Source organism: Orcinus orca, chromosome 15 (assembly GCF_937001465.1).
Source record: "Orcinus orca chromosome 15, mOrcOrc1.1, whole genome shotgun sequence".
NCBI classification, from domain to species: Eukaryota; Metazoa; Chordata; class Mammalia; order Artiodactyla; family Delphinidae; genus Orcinus; species Orcinus orca.
Window position 1 is genome coordinate 32,683,745 of NC_064573.1, and position 17,094 is coordinate 32,700,838.

General features: G+C 36.2%; 1 protein-coding gene across 8 annotated transcripts in view; it reads right to left on the minus strand.

The window, feature by feature from the left end:
• PIK3C3 (phosphatidylinositol 3-kinase catalytic subunit type 3) overlaps nucleotides 1-11,440 on the minus strand; it is a 155,094-nt gene extending 143,654 nt beyond the window's left edge. For all 8 annotated transcript variants that reach the window (XM_033412469.2, XM_033412470.2, XM_004283538.3 and 5 more), the window contains exons 1-3: nucleotides 11,281-11,440; nucleotides 8,102-8,290; nucleotides 2,760-2,903 (exon numbers count right to left, since the gene is read on the minus strand). In XM_033412469.2, coding sequence (XP_033268360.1) covers nucleotides 2,760-2,903; nucleotides 8,102-8,290; nucleotides 11,281-11,348 — 401 coding nt within the window. In that variant the 5' untranslated portion in view covers nucleotides 11,349-11,440. The remainder of the gene's footprint in view (nucleotides 1-2,759; nucleotides 2,904-8,101; nucleotides 8,291-11,280) is intronic.
• Between the last annotated feature and the right edge of the window lie 5,654 nt (nucleotides 11,441-17,094).

The following is a 17,094-nucleotide window of genomic DNA, read 5'->3' on the forward strand; positions in this document are numbered from 1 at the left end:
CTTTTTCTGAGGTGCAGGTCACTATAAGCATCAGCCTAGAGGGAACAGTAGGTGATCTAACATGAGTTATTATACATACACGTACACACAATGATTACTACTGATTTCACGTACTTTATAAAAACTTGTCAAAGGCCAAGTAAAACCGTGTCACAAATGTCAATCTGAGAATTGATTTGGCTGTAGGCAGGTCATTTCACTGTACTTCTATGGAAATTTCTATTGTCTCACACCTATAGTCTAGTCAGATTGTCTCCTGAAACTACATCCTAAGGTCAATGAAAATGTATCGATATATGAGTGTTAAAAGAGGTGTTTTCATGAGGGAAACTCCCGCTGTTATTTCAGAAGGTAAACCACTAATGAAGAGGCCAGGAAGAAAAACCAAGAGGTCTATCTGGCTGTTTCTCAAGAAGATTTAACCACTAAGACTACAGTAAGAGTAATAATCTGTTGTGCATTTTTTTTCTATATGGCAAGCAAATTCCACCCTGGTAGAGAAAGTAAAAAGGTACAAACATTCCAGAAAAGAAACATACTGATTTTGTAATATGTCCATTCTACTATAACCTGCCATTTTATCAAAAAACATATTTAAAACTGGAGGCCACGATGTCTCAGACTATGTCTAAATTATTGTTCCTGCATGGATTTCAATAATAAATGTTTCTTTAATAGATACATTAAAGTAAAATACCTACACATTACTAAGCAATCAAGCTATTCTCAATGAAATTACATCTACATTTTATTCATGAGTTGAAGCTTTTCTGAGACATCCTATCCTGAACAGAAAAATTCAATATTATAAGGATATCAATTCTCTCTGTAATTCACATATATAATTCAATACAGTTTCCCAACAAAATAAGAATGAGCTTTTTTTTTTAACTGAGGAAATAATATTAATATTTATCTGATAAAATATAGAGACTATCCAGAGAAATTCTGAAAGGACTACGAATGAGGAAGATTATCCGTCTCTAACATTAAAACATTTTATAATTAATAGTATTCAAAACTAACAAGAATAGTTCAGAAATAATGACAGCTAATATTTACTGAGCACTTATTAAGCTCATTACATGTCTTTAGTAATTTATCATCATCAACTACTCTGTGAGGTAAATACTAATATCTCATTTTACAGATAAGGAAACTGAGGCATAAAGAGATTAAATAACTTGCCCAAGGGTACACAGATAATAAGCAAAAGAACCAGGTTTTAAACCCAGACAATCTAGTTCTACCTGCCTTCCTAACCCCCACTGGTTTATAAAAAACTGATAAATTCAACATCATAATTTAAGATTCATGAGCTGCAAGTAAATAAGCAACAAACAAATATATAATTCAAAAGAAAATGTCAAACAGGAAAAACAATATGTGTAACATGTAACACACAAAGGGCTAATTTCACTAATCTACAAAGACCCCTTACAAATTAATAAGAAAAATGACAACTCAAAAAAAAAGACAAAGAATTTTATGGTATGTGAATTATACCTCAATTTTAAAAAATGGGCAAAGGATATGAAAAAGCAATTCACAGAAACATAAACACAAATGTAAAGGGAAATATCACAATACAATCATCTTCACTCATATTTAATGATGTGAAAATTAATTTAGGAGATAATATTTTTCAATTTTAAAATGGGCAAAAATTAAGAAGTTTGATAATACCTAGATTATGGTCTCTACCATTTGATACCTAAAGGAACTAGGACTTCTTTCAGAGAGTCCAGGTCTGGGGCAGGAAATTTCCCAATGAGCCTGGAATAGCTTGTCTCCAGAAAGTAAAGAAGCTACCAATGACTACTGGTGTGCTATACTGTCAAAAGAACATGGGATCAACTTGAAGGGGCTCCTACTGACCAAAAATTGGAATTTTTAAGAATTATAAAGAATAAAAAGAACAATGGATTGAAACATTTCAAAACTGTTTAAAAGTTCATGATGAAACTTAAGAACAAAAAACCAAAAAACCATCAATCGTCACTTTCAAGGTTACCAAGGCACCAACCAATTCATTCTTAAAATTGTTAAAGGGGAAAAAAAATTAAACATTAATCTGCCTTTCCTATATGAACTGTATACCAAGGTAACTCAATATATGATGAAAGACCAAGTTTTTTAGAGAAAAGTTCCAATTAATAAACATAGAAAGAATAGAATGTCAACAATTTTCTTAAGATGAAGAGTGATCTCTCTGCTCAGGAGAAAAGGGATAGAGAAAAAACACCCTAAAGGACTATCATGTTTTTGTTTTTGTTTTACAATTAACTTCTATTATCTGTAAATTTTTAAAAACAAAATTAACTTTCCTATTATAATCATTACCATTACAGCAAATTAGTGCTTTAGTACTTTTTAAACCCTGTTTATTGTCCTTTTTGTCACTATTATGACAAAGCAGAAAAACCCTATAACAAAGCAGTTACAGTATATGACAAATAGCCTTTTTTTCCTAAAAATAAGGTTCTAGTTTCCAATGACTATTTCCTAATAGAAATCACATTACCAATCATTAACAGTAGAGAAATACAAACTGTGTTTTTTAATTAATTTATCTGCATCTCCTGAAGGAAATATGTGTCAACTTCAGCCTCAAGTACTACAGAATCATATGTATCCAATATGTATCCAATAGGTTTCACTTCCTAGCACAGAGAACCAGACTGGGCATAAACTATTAAGGTCAAGAAAGAAAAGGGCCAGAAAGCAACAACATTTCCATAGGAAAAGAAAACGCTTACCCGTATTTTCCAAACAGTGAAACTGTTGTTCCTCCCACAGGCACTGCCTTTCCTGGTCCATACACATCCCATATAGTCAGGGCCACTTGCGCATTCCTGGGCAGGTCAGGGTATTTCACAGGCAGTTTTAGCCATTCATTCCAGCTATGGAAATAAAGTCAACAAAAACATAAAGCTAAGGAAAGAAGGTCAACATAAACATATGTGTATAACTTTCTTTTAAGTTAACAAACCATACAAGAAGGTTTGTCCAGAGAAAATGTCAAAAGATTAAGTTAGTAGTACAAAAAATAACGTGGCACTTACCTCAATTTTGCTCTACGCAACTTCAATTTTAAATACAGGCATATCTGCATTTTATTTCACTTCACTTTATTGGGCTTTGCAGATATTGCATTTTTTACAAATTGAGGTTTATGGCAACTCTGCATCTAACAAGGCTATGGGTACCATTTTTCCAACAGCTTTTGCTCATTTTGTGTCTTTCTATCCCATTGTGGTAATTCTTTCAATATTTCAAACGTTTTCATTATTAATATATTTTTTATGGTGATCTGTTGTAAGTGATCTTTGATGTTAGATGTTACTACCATGACTCGCTGAAGGCTCAGATGATAGAATTTTTTAGCAATAAAGTAATTTTTAATTAAGGTATGAACACTGTGTTTAGACATAATGCTATTGCACACCTAATAGACTACAGTATAAAGATAACTTTCATATGCATTGGAAAACCAAAAAAATTGCTTTATTGCAATACTCGCTTTATTGTGGTGATCTAGACCTGAACCTGCAATATCTCCAAAATATACCTATAGAACACATGAAAAAAAATATTTTGAAAAACAAAGCTCATGAAAAATAACACTGGTAAATTCTTTAATCAAGAAACTCAGACATCAAGGATTTACTGTATAGCATAGGGAACTATAATCAATATCTTGTAATAAAATACAATGGAAAAGAATAAGAAAAAAGATATATACATATATATGTATAACAGAATCCCTTTGCTATATACCTGAAACCAACACAATACTGTAAATCAACTATACTTCAATGAAGAAAAGAGAAACAGACGATATCACTAAGACACAAAGAATATAATAATAGCTAATAAAAATCTGGGAAAACACATAAACCTATTAGAACCAAAGTTGTTTTAGAACTAAACTGTGATTTTTTTTTTTTTTCTGTAAGCACTCTCCAGAACAGTTTTTTATTAAGAAAAGAAAGAAATCAGAATTACTCATATTATACTCAAAATGCTGCTAGGTATAACATGGTCCTATAATATACATCAGTATCTCAATAAAGCAGAAAAAAAACAAAATTTTAAAGAGATCAAAGGAGACCATCCACTAACTTTGTAACATGAAGTTACTAGACTGCTCTGGACAGATATGTGACAACTTTTTACATGAGATTTTTCTTCCACTCAAGTTATTTCATAAATACCAATAATGCTTAGCTATTTTTTTAATGCTTTCAAAGCATATTTTTACATATGATTTCACTAAGGAATGTTTGTTCTTACTAACAGTAATGACAGCACAGTTCTCCCATTTTTTTTACTCTCTATTCACCTCTGCAAATTTTCTTCTGCATTAAAACTTAACACTGGATTTATCTGATCATCTCAACTTCCTTAAACAACAGATGGCTTTTAAAATCCCAAAAGAAAACTATGCAAACAACACACAAAGTAATACCCAGCAGACACACAGAACTGCTTCTCTCTGTTTACTCAAAATTATTCTCAAAGGGCATATCCCAGTCTAGGTCAAATACACCTGCATCAGTAAGAAACTGAACAGAATTTCACGAACTTATTAAAGAACAAAACATTTACATCCACCATATAAATTCAAGGACCTACAGGAAAATTAGAGATGGCTTTCGATTTAAAGGAGACTCTAAACATCATTAAATCCTTTTATTCTATGAAGTTCTTAAAGAAATAAAATACATGTTTAAAAAGCCTTTCTCCCCTACAGACAAGCTTAAGAAACTAAATGAATTTATTTAATTACTATTCACATGGTAGGCCAGAATAAAAAGGTAAATACTAAGCAGTGTAACCTTATGCCAATGAACAAACCACAAAGATTAGTTAACACAGGCTAAAGTTAAAGAGAAAAGTCAGTAACAATATCTAAAATGAGCTGTGAAAATACTCATCCTTATATTCTGTCCTTTGACTAGGAGAATACATGAGAGCAAGCAATCATTTGCCTCAAACCTTTTGCCATCCAACACCTGACCCCCATACCTCTTTAAATTAAAGCAAAAACACTTTACCTGTTTTACATACTGGGCTTCTGCAGAAGATTTCTTTTGAAGAAAATGAATCTGCAGCTAAAAAATAGTTTGAAAACTACTCAAGATATTCTAGAAATTATGAAAAGATCTGGTCAGATATCAAAGAACTGTGTATTTTGAACACCATTTTGTTCTCTCCCTTCCCATGAATCATCCCTTCTTCATGCCCCAACTCTAATTAGGCTTAAATTCACCTGGCAACTTTCAAAATATTCCAGGATTCTAAAGCTTGATTCTGGATGGTATGACTTCCCACCACGTACCCCACACCCATACACCAGTGTACTAATTCTCTAGTGTGATTAATGCACTCCTAAATCCTAACTTTCTAACTTTAAAATTATATTAGATAGTCTATGTCTAAAGCCATTTCAAATCCTCCACGTGACAAGACAAAATATAAATTAAAAAAAAAATTAAACCACTTGCCTGCAGAATAATATTCATATATATAACTTAAAAATTTGCAGTATTTCACACCTAAAGATGATAATTTTACCCTAAGTGTAACTAAAGAAAGTATAGGTTTCCTCCTCATGGGCTCTCTTATTATAGGACAGGATAGAATAGAATATGGTAGAAGAGATTCGGATGAATTTTGGATGAGCTTCTCATTATTTGAACTCTCACAACTCACTATCAGAAACTCAGAAATAGATTTAGACAACTTGGAATCTCATACTACCCCAAAATACTTTCTGAAGTGCAAAAATTAAGATAGCAAGAGATCCTTTTGTGGTATAATTTATTTCCCCCCCCCAGTCTACAGAATCTTCTTTTAAGTCAGTGCTTATAGAAAATAAGGGCTGTATAAAGTTTGCCCTTATTTATTTTAGAAGTGCTATTTTTGTTTTGATGAATTGGTAAAAACTTCAACTCTTAAATACTAAAGAGCAGGATGTACAAAATCTGCAAATGTTTCCCTTAAGCCCAAAGAGTATATTTAAAAGAAGATAGGGACTTCCCTGGTGGTGCAGTGATTAAGAATCCACCTGCTAATGCAGGGGACATGGGTTCGAGCACTGGTCCAGGGAGATCCCACATACCGTGGAGCAAATAAGTCTGTGCACCACAACTACTGAGCCTGCACTCTAGAGCCCGCGAGCCACAACTACTGAAGCCCGCGTGCCTAGAGCCTGTGCTCCGCAATAAGAGAAGCTACCACAATGAGAAGCCCGTGCACCACAACGAAGAGTAGCCCTGCTAACCACAACTAGGAAAGCCCACACACAGAAACGAAGACCCAATGCAGCCAAAAATAAATAAATTAATTAATTTTAAAAAAAGATAAAAACCTATCCTCATATATTTACCCAACGTAAGGTATTTTCTCAATCTATCTTCTACACAGCTGTTTTAAACCTTTTAATTAAAAAATAAAGCCATTCTAATTATTTTAGAGTACTTTGTTAGTTTCACAATTAAAAAAATATATAAACTAAAAACCTCAAACCTTGAGAGAGCAAATATGAAAGTTTTTATATCCTTGAAAATACATAAACAATGCAGAGAGAAGCTGGTAAATGGGAGGAAGAGGAGAAAGATGTTCATCTCCCTATAACTGGGAATTTGCTTTTGCTCTAATCTCTTTTATTGCCAAGGCATGGAACAAAACCACCATACAATTTCCCCCAAGAAAAGTGGAATTCTCCATAAATGCTGACTTCCTAGACCTAAATTTGTGGTTCTAAATCTTTTGGGGAGGTCACAAGCCACCTCAAAAAGTCTAATAAAAGCTTTGAGCTCTGTCCCCGTAAAAATGCGCAAGACACAAAAAAATTCTGCATACAATTTCAGGGTTTTGTAGATTTCCTGATTCCAGTTTAAGAACCTCTGATACAATTATAGGAGTTTTGGTGGGTTGTTTTAGGTGTAATGATGATATGTAGCTATGTTACAGACATAAAGAAATATTTAAGTTAAGATGATATAATATTTGGAATTTGCTTCAAAATAACATTGGGTATAGCTGAAACAAGATTGGCCTGAGTAAGTAATTACTGAAGGTAGGTGAGGGAGCCCTGGAAGTTCATTATATTATTCTCTCTACTTTTACAGGTTTGAAATTTTCCAGAATAATAAGTACAAATACATATATATACTCGTGTGTATATATATCTAGCCACAAAAAGACTACTAAAGAAATTACACCATTAAAACAGTTGGTTTCAGTGTAGCCAGATCATCAGAGCTTAGGCTTCTGATCTCTCCACAAAACTTTTCCCAGTCTGCTGGGCCACACTTGGTAAACAAAGGGTTGTATCCTCAACAGTACCGCCTGGGAGTCCATGTGGCCACATCCTGTCCTCCATGAATACTGTGGGCATAAACTCCTTCACTGAGAGGCACACAACCTGTGTATCCTGTACCAAGCCTACCAGGGTACTGAATAATACTCACGAATCAAACATTAAAACTACACCACACAATCTATCAAATAAGAAGTGTCAAGAGATTATATTAAGGACCTACAATACTATCCTGGATAAACGGGAACTTCATGTTCATTACATTTACCTCGAATTCCAACAATGGCTTGCTAATGCAGCATGCTTAATAAACTTAAAAAAAAAGTTAGTTTCACATTTAACATAAACAACTGATCCAAACAGATGACAACATATCTCTCTCTAAAGATCTGAGTTCCAAACATCAGCTTAGACAACATTCTCAGACTATCCAAAAGTGTTTCTGTGTTCAAGGGCGTAGAATGGGAGCAAATTTAGAGACGTGTTTTTGGTTTGGGTCATTTTGTGAATCAGTCAAGTTCTCATAAAAATATGTCAATATACTCAATACAAACATAAATTCACTTCCACCTCAATTAGGCAAATAAATTCACTTCCACCTCACTTCCACCTACTTTATCTGAGTAGGTTCCTACTTTAAACTATTCGATCACTGCTTATAGGTATTAAATAAAGAATTTAATTCCTCTGTAATCCCAAATAATACTTTCAACATCTATAAACAAATGGGAGAATAGTCTGGAACCCACCATATTCAAGAAAATAACTTACTTCCATCTCGTACTAAATGCTTTGTAGGATGTTCTCACTGGCAAGGCCAGAGGCTTCCCTTCTGCAAAAACTTGGCAAGTAACATAGAGGTCAGAACATGTTTCTTGGTACAGTCCTGAAAACTTCAACATTGGGTCTTCTAGAACAGCTTTATAACTCTTTTGTTCTCTCTTCCCTTCCAAACTTCCTCTGAAAGCATAAAAGCAATAATGTTTAGACACATTTTTAAAAGACAAACACAACAAATACTAAGAGCTTATGGTTATGTCACAGTAACCTTATGCTACCTGAACATTTTCCTATAGATGAAATTAAAGTCATTTTTTCATTTACTAAAGGTCTCCTAAAATACTAACATGCCTAAGATCATTCCTAACTTCATCAACATATTTCTTTATTTTAGGCTTCTTAATTTTAAACCCTGTCATCAACTCTTGTGTCTACCTTCTAGATGTCACCAGCTTTCCAAGCATTAGTTTCATTTTATTAACTTCAAGTTGACCACTTATTCCTGTAGTCTTTCAACAACATTTACTGTACTAAGCACAGAAGTCCAGAAATGAAAGACAAGATAAACAATACAGTGTTACAGGAAAATATTAAGTCCTTGCTCTAGGGAGAAAACTTACTTTTAATGCATATTTTTTTATGCTTTCATTTTTTTTTTACTATGTAGATATCTAATCAGTTCTTTAAATTAAGAAATACAGTGTTTTAAGTAGTAAAAGATATGCATAAAATTATAAAAGAGGTAGGAACATTACTTGGAAATCAAGATTACATCATATATTGTGCCAGGCATTTTATAGAGACTTTCTTACTTACTTTTCACCATATTACCATGTTATAAAACATGAAGCAGACTCAGAGACCAAGCTTATTATCCAAGATCACAAAGTAAGTAACAGAGCTGAGAATAAAAACCAGGACAGAGGAAGCCAAAGCCAATGTTCTTCCCATTACCAAAAGATATAACAGAAAGTCTCAGGAGCACCTAACGTGGCTTGGAGGTAGGGCTCGTAACCCAGATAGATGCCTGAAATGAGCCTGAACAATATATGAAAGATGAGAGCCAGAGGCAGAGAGTCATCCCAGAATAAAAGAACAGCATATACAACTGAAAAAAGGCAAGATAGTGTGTCTGACGAACTACAGGTTGGTATAGCTAAAGCATAAAGCTCATGTGGAGAAGAAGCTAGAGATGAGAATGAAGTGTAGGGGGGGCAATGAAGCCAAGTAGCCATCAAATTCAGTACAGTGCCTCACGCAAAATGAAAATTCAAAAACCTGTTAACTGAACAATTTGAATTGAGAGAAATATAATCAGATTTGTGTTTATGATACTTTGGCAGGAGTATAAGAAAGTAATGGATAGGTGGGACTGAAAGCAAGATCAGTTGGAAGACTTTCAATCAAAATTAAAAGGAAAAGGGTAGACTAAGGCTAGGGCAATGGGGTTTAAAGGGGGCATGGATCAAAGATACTGAGCAGGTAGATTCAAGACAACTTGTAAAGGATTAAACAGAGAAGGTGAGAGGGGCTGTCTGTGTGAATCCGTATGACTCCTTTCCTGTCTTAACCAAAATCAATGAATGATGCTAACAATCACCAAAATAGGGTGAGAGAAGATAAGAGTTAGAGGGCATGCTAATGATGTGCTCCATTTTGGACAAGCTGCTTTTGAAGTGCTTTGGGACATCCAAAGTGACCATGTCTTGTGGGCAGTTTGATATTCAACTATGGCACTAAGAAAAGAGACATCAAAGTGCAAGTTTTATTAAAACCACAGACACAGATGAAACGGCCTGGGGAAAATAAACAGAATTTTAAAATTTACTATTCTCTGACTATATGATTCTAAACTGATACTTCCTGCCCTCCCCAAAACTAGTCTCAGACGCTAAAAGGTGGTTTGTACTGAATTTTGCCAAACTTCTAATTTATGCTTTATCTTTTCCTCAAAATACTCAATGTGTGTCTGTTAATAATGGACAAATTTTTAAAAAAATTTTCTTCTTTCCTTTTAATGTTAAAATGTTTCAAAAAAAAAAAAAACATTCATATGTCCAAGAAATACTGAGAGGAATAAGACTGAAGGAAAGTCCTTTACCAGATGATGGCAATACAGGTCCTGTATAAACATCTACTGGTGTATGCTGTAAAATTACTTTAAATGGGTGTGTAAAGTATTATACAAAGGTACAGTTTGGCATATTATTCTTACCACCACGAAATGAACAGTAAAGGACTTGTCAGAGTCTGAAGTAAGTAACTTCTGGAAACAATCATTCAAAGGAGCATCTAATGACTCAGAAAATGTATTTACTACAGGTATGTAGCCCTATGTCTGAGGCACATTTTTTGAATACTGATTAAAACATATGATGAATGATGTTGGGATTAATAATCTGTGATAATTTATAATAGTTTTCACATATGAAAATACATCTATGAGACTGCCAATGGACATAATTTCCAACTTGGTGCTACCTGTTCCCATCTCAGTTCCATTATTCTCATCTCAAGATGTCATGCCCTGGACCTTTACTTCAACTGTGGTATCCCAAGATTTTCCTGCAAGGCTCTCTTATATATTCTAATCCCTTTACACCTGGAGCCCTCCTCATCTTTGACTGACTCCCAACTTCCCTGGCTAAGCAATGCCAGACTGTCGTAAGACTCAACCTAATCCTCTATCACCTCTCGTGTTTTTAGTACTACCTCCATGTGCTCAGCTACCTTATCTGCCTGTATCTACCTCTTCATAATTTCTTCAGTCTCTATTCCACCTTCCAGCCCCGTTTTAAAGTAAGATCTTCCAATTATTAACGGCAGGACGACGATTTAACCAAGACTTAATTTCTTTATCTGTAAGATGAGGCAGTAATAATCCCACAAAAGGTTGCAGTGAACAGCAAAACGCTTTCTTCAAAATAAACCCTGTGGGACTTACGAATTTATTCCTACAGCTGTCCTGCTCACTGAGACCACGTTCTCAGTCCGCGCACACGGCCCCTCTCCAAACTCCCGTTCACCTCTGTTTCCCTGGCTTCAGCCTTCCGGGCCGTCCGCAGGCCGACCATCAAGCTAATAAGCATCTTCTCTCCCCAACCCATAGGCCCCTGCCTCCCCGCCCCTGAAGCTCAGCAATCCCAGTCCCGGTCCCCAAATTCTCTTACATTTTAAGCTGCACGTTGATGTCCAGGTCACAACTGTAAATGTAGTGAAACTTCTCCGCTTCCCCCATGACACCGCCGGCCAAGAGCTACACCAAATGCTGAAAACTGGGAGCTGGGACGACTCCGGCACTGAATTTGCGGAGCCGCACAACACAGGCTCTTCCGGTTCCGCCTCTCAGCCCTGGCTCCGCCAATCCCTGCCGGGAGCGCGACCTCACGCAGCGGAACTGCCCGCCCCTCCAAGCGTTCTTTGCGCATGTGCAAAGGGAGCCCACCATCTTCTTGAGTGTAAATAGAATTCCGGGAACGCCGCCTATTTGATTACATACCAGACTTCCTGTGTTCTTCCAGTGTTAGCGGTGGTTTGTTTCTTGTTTGTTTTTTGTTGTTGTTTTTTAAAGAAAATAAGAAACTGTCTTTTGAGCCTGAGCTATTTCTAAAATCTGTCCAAAAGGAAATGCAGTTCAAAAAGAATTATCACAACTTTCACTGGCTGGAGGTTGGTTAACCAGGGAACAATCACAGGAATTAGAGTTTTAACAAGTTTAAATTTCAGGGCCCCTTCCAAAACGTGTAGATTTAATCATGTATTTGCTATCTCAAGCAAAGATTTCCTCTTTCCGTTATAAAGAGTGGAGGAAGGACTTGCAAATATATAGTCTACTTTAATCAAAGTACTTGGGTGCTTGTTTACACAGAGTGTATTCAGACCCAATATATCTTTGAAGACCTAGCCCTTGTTAGAACCTAGAAACATCCAGTAACAGCTCTAGGACTCAGATTTCTGACCTCTAAACTCCTACAATGTTTATTTTTATATTTAATAGTATGTAAAATTGTAATGTGCATTTCCAACTAGATCCAAAACTCTTGGCAAGAATAGTGTGCCTCTTGGTGCCTAATACATTGTTGAGTTTAATAATTCCTATTCATTATTATTGGTGATAGTCAATAAATTCTCTGTTTTCTATGTGTTTATTTTTAGGTGCCACATTGTAAGAGGGACATTGCTAGAGTATATATAAATTACTATAATTAGGGGAGAAGAAAAAACTTTCAAGGAAAGATTGAAAGGAGTGTAGCTGTTTAACCTAGAAATTCAAAAACAATGGCTAATGCACAATGTTTTGTCCCAAGTAGATTTTCAAAAATATGTGTGGAAGCAACACTAGGGAAAAGCATGATAGTTATTCTCCTATTACTTACAGTTCCAACAAAAAGAGAGCCAACTTGATTTGTTGCTGAGTATAACTATTACCAATGGTTGGAACTTATAGGAAATGTAATTTCAGCAAGCAAAGAAACTTGAACTTTCTAATCATCAGAGCTCCCAACAGTAAAACAAATAGTTACAAGTGCCATGTCTATGGCATAATTCCAGCGGTGGATGTCAGGTCTGATGTGAAACAGGTTTCTCAAACTTGAATAAAATATTGACAATCTGTAAAGAACTAAATTTTCTGATCCCAGTGCTGACTTAAATTACTTTTATTATAATGTTATTTAATGTATAAACCTGAGTAAACTTCATATAAGTACACACGTATATATTTCTTATAAATTATTTAAAAATCAAATTTACAAATTAAATATAAAAACTTCAAATTAACAACCTTAATACAATGCATAACCTTTTTGCTGAAACTCTATTGCCTACAACATGAATATGGCATTGACTACTCTTACAGGACTGGTTCTTTGAAATTCAAGACATCTATACTGCTGTATACCACATGGCACTTCAATTTTCTTGCCTCATTTTCTATTCAAATTACTATGAACTCTTCATTAGTATAAGTACCATGATGGTATTTGGCCTTTACTTGCCCCCCAAAGCATTTTTTGTCTTAGGTCTATCTCTGTCCTTTTTTCATTAGCCCATAACAGTTAAAGTCCCAACACGGTCAAAGGCAGAACACAGATAAAGATATAAAAATGAAATATCAATACTTAGTTCCAAGATATTCATTCATAGGATCCAGGATAGACTTATATTAACTTTTTAAAGGTAATCATCAAGAAAAAAACAACATTAAGAATGTATTATGGGAGAATCTTAGAAGACTGGACTGTAACTGTCAAAGACATTAATGCAACAAGGAAAACTGGGCTTCCCTGGTGGCGCAGTGGTTGAGAGTCCGCCTGCCGATGCAGGGGACATGGGTTCGTGCGTGCCCCGGTCCGGGAAGATCACACATGCCACGGAGCGTCTAGGCCGGTGAGCCATGGCCGCTGGGCCTGCGCGTCCAGAGCCTGTGCTCCGCAATGGGAGAGGCCACAACAGTGAGAGGCCCGCGTACCACACACACATTAAAAAAAAAAAAAAAAAAAAAGGAAAACTAATGTGCCAGTGAGGAGGATTGTGGCAGGTCGCAGAAGCATTTTAAAAGTCACAGAAACCAAAACTGGCAGTGCCTTTCCTGGACCAACCATGGATCAGGAAGGTGTGGTTAGCAGACCTGAGTATCAGACTCCAGTTAGCAAGACCATGGGAAATGGAAGTCTTAGGCATCTTATTCTGAAAGGAAAGAAATGATGTTTTCTTTCCCATGTAATCTTTCCCATGTGAACTCATAAATATAACAGACACTTATAATTATAGAACACAGTTTGCATTGCAAGAACCCACAGCTCCACAGACCACTGACTGTCTGTAGGAAAATAACTTTTTGCATAGGTGTTTTCTTTGTGTGGTAGGCTACTTCGTTGACTATTTTGTCTCATATGTAATTCACCTTTGTAGATGCAGTTTTTATTCTGTGTTTCCTTTGTCATCTTTTTTCAATTTCATGTTTAATTATTCAAAATACAAATCTTAATGTTGGTTGAGAAACTTGTTGATAATGGTCTGTTCCTTCTAGTTGCCCAGGATTCATGTCATGATAATTGTCAGCTCTGCACCCAATTTATTCTCTTTAGCTTGTAATAAAAAATTGACTCGTGGGCTTCCCTGGTGGTGCAGTGGTTGAGAGTCGCCTGCTGTTGCAGGGGACACGGGTTTGTGCCCCGGTCCGGAAAGATCCCACATGCCGTGGAGCAGCTAGGCCCGTGAGCCATGGCCGCTGAGCCTGTGCGTCAGGAGCCTGTGCTCCACAACGGGAGAGGCCACAACAGTGAGAGGCCCGTGTAACACACACACACAAAAAAAAAAAAAAAAAAAAAATTGACTCGTAGCTTAGAAAAGCAACCATCTATTATTGGCCTTCCATCAAGATAAAATGACTATGATATTGTGAGATTAAAATAACCTCATAACTGCTTTTTCTCCAATTAAAAAAATTGCCTTTACAAGTTTTCTAGAAACTCCAGGAGTTTAGAACCTAATCACATGATAGAACAGACAGCATTGTCAGGAAACTTGAAAAATCCTACATCGTAAGCCAAGACTTATGGCCATTTGTCAAGTGACAGTGTGGAAAAGATGGGCTTGAGAATGTCTCTTAGTGATCCTGGAGTAGGAACCCACAAAGACTGGGTGGTTCCATTCAAAAAGGTAATTCCTATCAGCTGCAAAAGGGAAAGGATCAAAAGAATGCATTTTCTGAAAAATAATAAAAGTATATTTTGTGTGTGAGCTCCTTCTACTCTGTAATAAAAGAAGCTCTTCTCTCAGTGTCACAAGTGAGGAAAAAATCCTGATAGTTGAATGACATCACTGTCAAGAATCTCAGCTATAAAAGAGGAATTGGATCATATCTCTCCCAGAAAGCATGATCAGGTCATACCCAAGGAACATGGTTGTGGGTTGAGCGATTTGTGCCTCCTCACCCCCGTCACTCAATAAGAGGAGTGATCTCTAGTACTCAGACCTTGGAAAGGAGAACTATAAAGCTGTGAGAAATATCTGGTGTTATTTATATTCTCTTGATTCAAGATTTTTAAAGATTTTAAAAACTCTGAGCCCCATAAACTCTGGACTTTTACAAAACGTACTAGACCCTGAGAGAGTCTCCATCTTCCTCCCCTACCCTTGCTAAAAAACTATTAGATTTGTGTATTGCAAGCCTGAGATCACTGCTTCAGAGAAGCCTCTTCTGACCTCACCTTCCTCCCCAACACTAGTTTAAGTCACCTCACTTGAAAATCTGTTCCTCCTGTATTATTCTTCCATAGTATTTTCAAGAGTTTCTATCATAATTATTCAGTCGATGCTGTCCCACTCGACTACAAGCTCTGCAAGGGAAGGATTTGTGTGAATTTTATTTACCACTGTATTCTACTTTAGTTCCTGGCACAGAGCAGATATTGAATAAGAAAAGTAGGAAAGAATCTAGCATTTGAAAAACTACTATCTGTCAGCACGTTAGGCCAGTTCATATATTACTTTATTTAATTATTTCAACAAAATAGTGAAGTAGGTGCCATTACCCTATTTTACAGAAAAGTAACTGTAATATAGGTTAGGTGATTTATATATGATTGATAGCTAATAGACGGCAGAGCCTGATGTGTCTGACTTCAAAACACATGATATTTTACCAAACTATGAAGGAATATTCCAGAATAATTCCTAAACTTACTTTCTGCAACAGAAAAAATATTAATGGCAGTCTCTATAGGATCCTTGGTGTTATTTAGCACTGCTATTGATCCTTCCGCTTCTCTATAGATTATACTCTCAGGTAAACATCTTGACTCTTTACAGATTAACTCCATGGAGGGAGGAGATTTCGGTCCACTCAGCGTCTTTACAGGTCATCCATTTATTCAACAAATTTTTACTGACCACTTAAAATGTGCCAAGAGCTACAGCAAGCATTGGATTAGACATTGGTCTGTCCAATCTCACTAGAGGATAGTATACCTCATCTGCATGTGGTGCCAACCCTGGCATCCCTCTGTGTATGTTTCCTATGTCACATGCAACCTATCCTCTAATATCATAGGTGACAAAGAGCTTTATTTCACTTGTTCTATAAATATTGTGGGATGATAATGACTTCAGACATTTCCGAGAACCCACTGTTGTTAGAAAACCCATTACAATAAGTACAACCTCAGCCCACATTATGTTTGATCTGCAATTCTGGTCTGTGTTCATTCTTTCCTTGTGCTTCTACATGCTCCAAAGGACAGAGATACTGCTGTTATTTTTGGCACTTCTTATTGCCTTGCTTGTATGCATTTGTGTTTGTGCATGAATATTTAATCACAGAAAAGTTGTTGACCCAACATTCAGACTTGCTTCTCTGAGACAAAAGGAAGAGGAGCTATCAGAGCCTGAGTCCATAGACAGTAATTAGTGACACAACTAATTCCTCAGGATCCCTGGAGTCATTCTAAGTCACTTTGCCACCTACCCAGATTCTATAAAAGCACAGGGAAAGAGTGGCAGAGACCCTAAAAAGGAGGAAAGACTTCACTGTGTTGTAAGAATTTATCTTTCAGTGAAAAACAAAACAAAAATCTTATGTAAACACTAAAAGAAAACTTGGAATGAAAAAGAGGAAGGAAAAGAAGGAGAATTACTTGCTTGAAAGTCAGCTTGGATTTCAGCTGTGCATTAGTGTGAGAGTTATGAAAGTTAATACTCTTTTCAGAGAGGAATGCTTAGGCTGGAGTTTGGATTTGATGAGGGAATAGGCAGAGAAAGACTAAATTAGAGAATGTGAGAACTAAAACACTTGAACTTTCATCTCAGAGAAAATTAGTCTCCCTATAGGCCAAAGGTGAAACTTTGTCTCTCTTTCTGTCTTAAAGACTGTTGAAGGGGGCTTCCCTGGTGGCGCAGTGGTTGAGAATCCACCTGCCAATGCAGGGGACACGGGTTCGATCCCTGGTCCGGGAAGATCCCACATGCCGCAGAGCAACTAA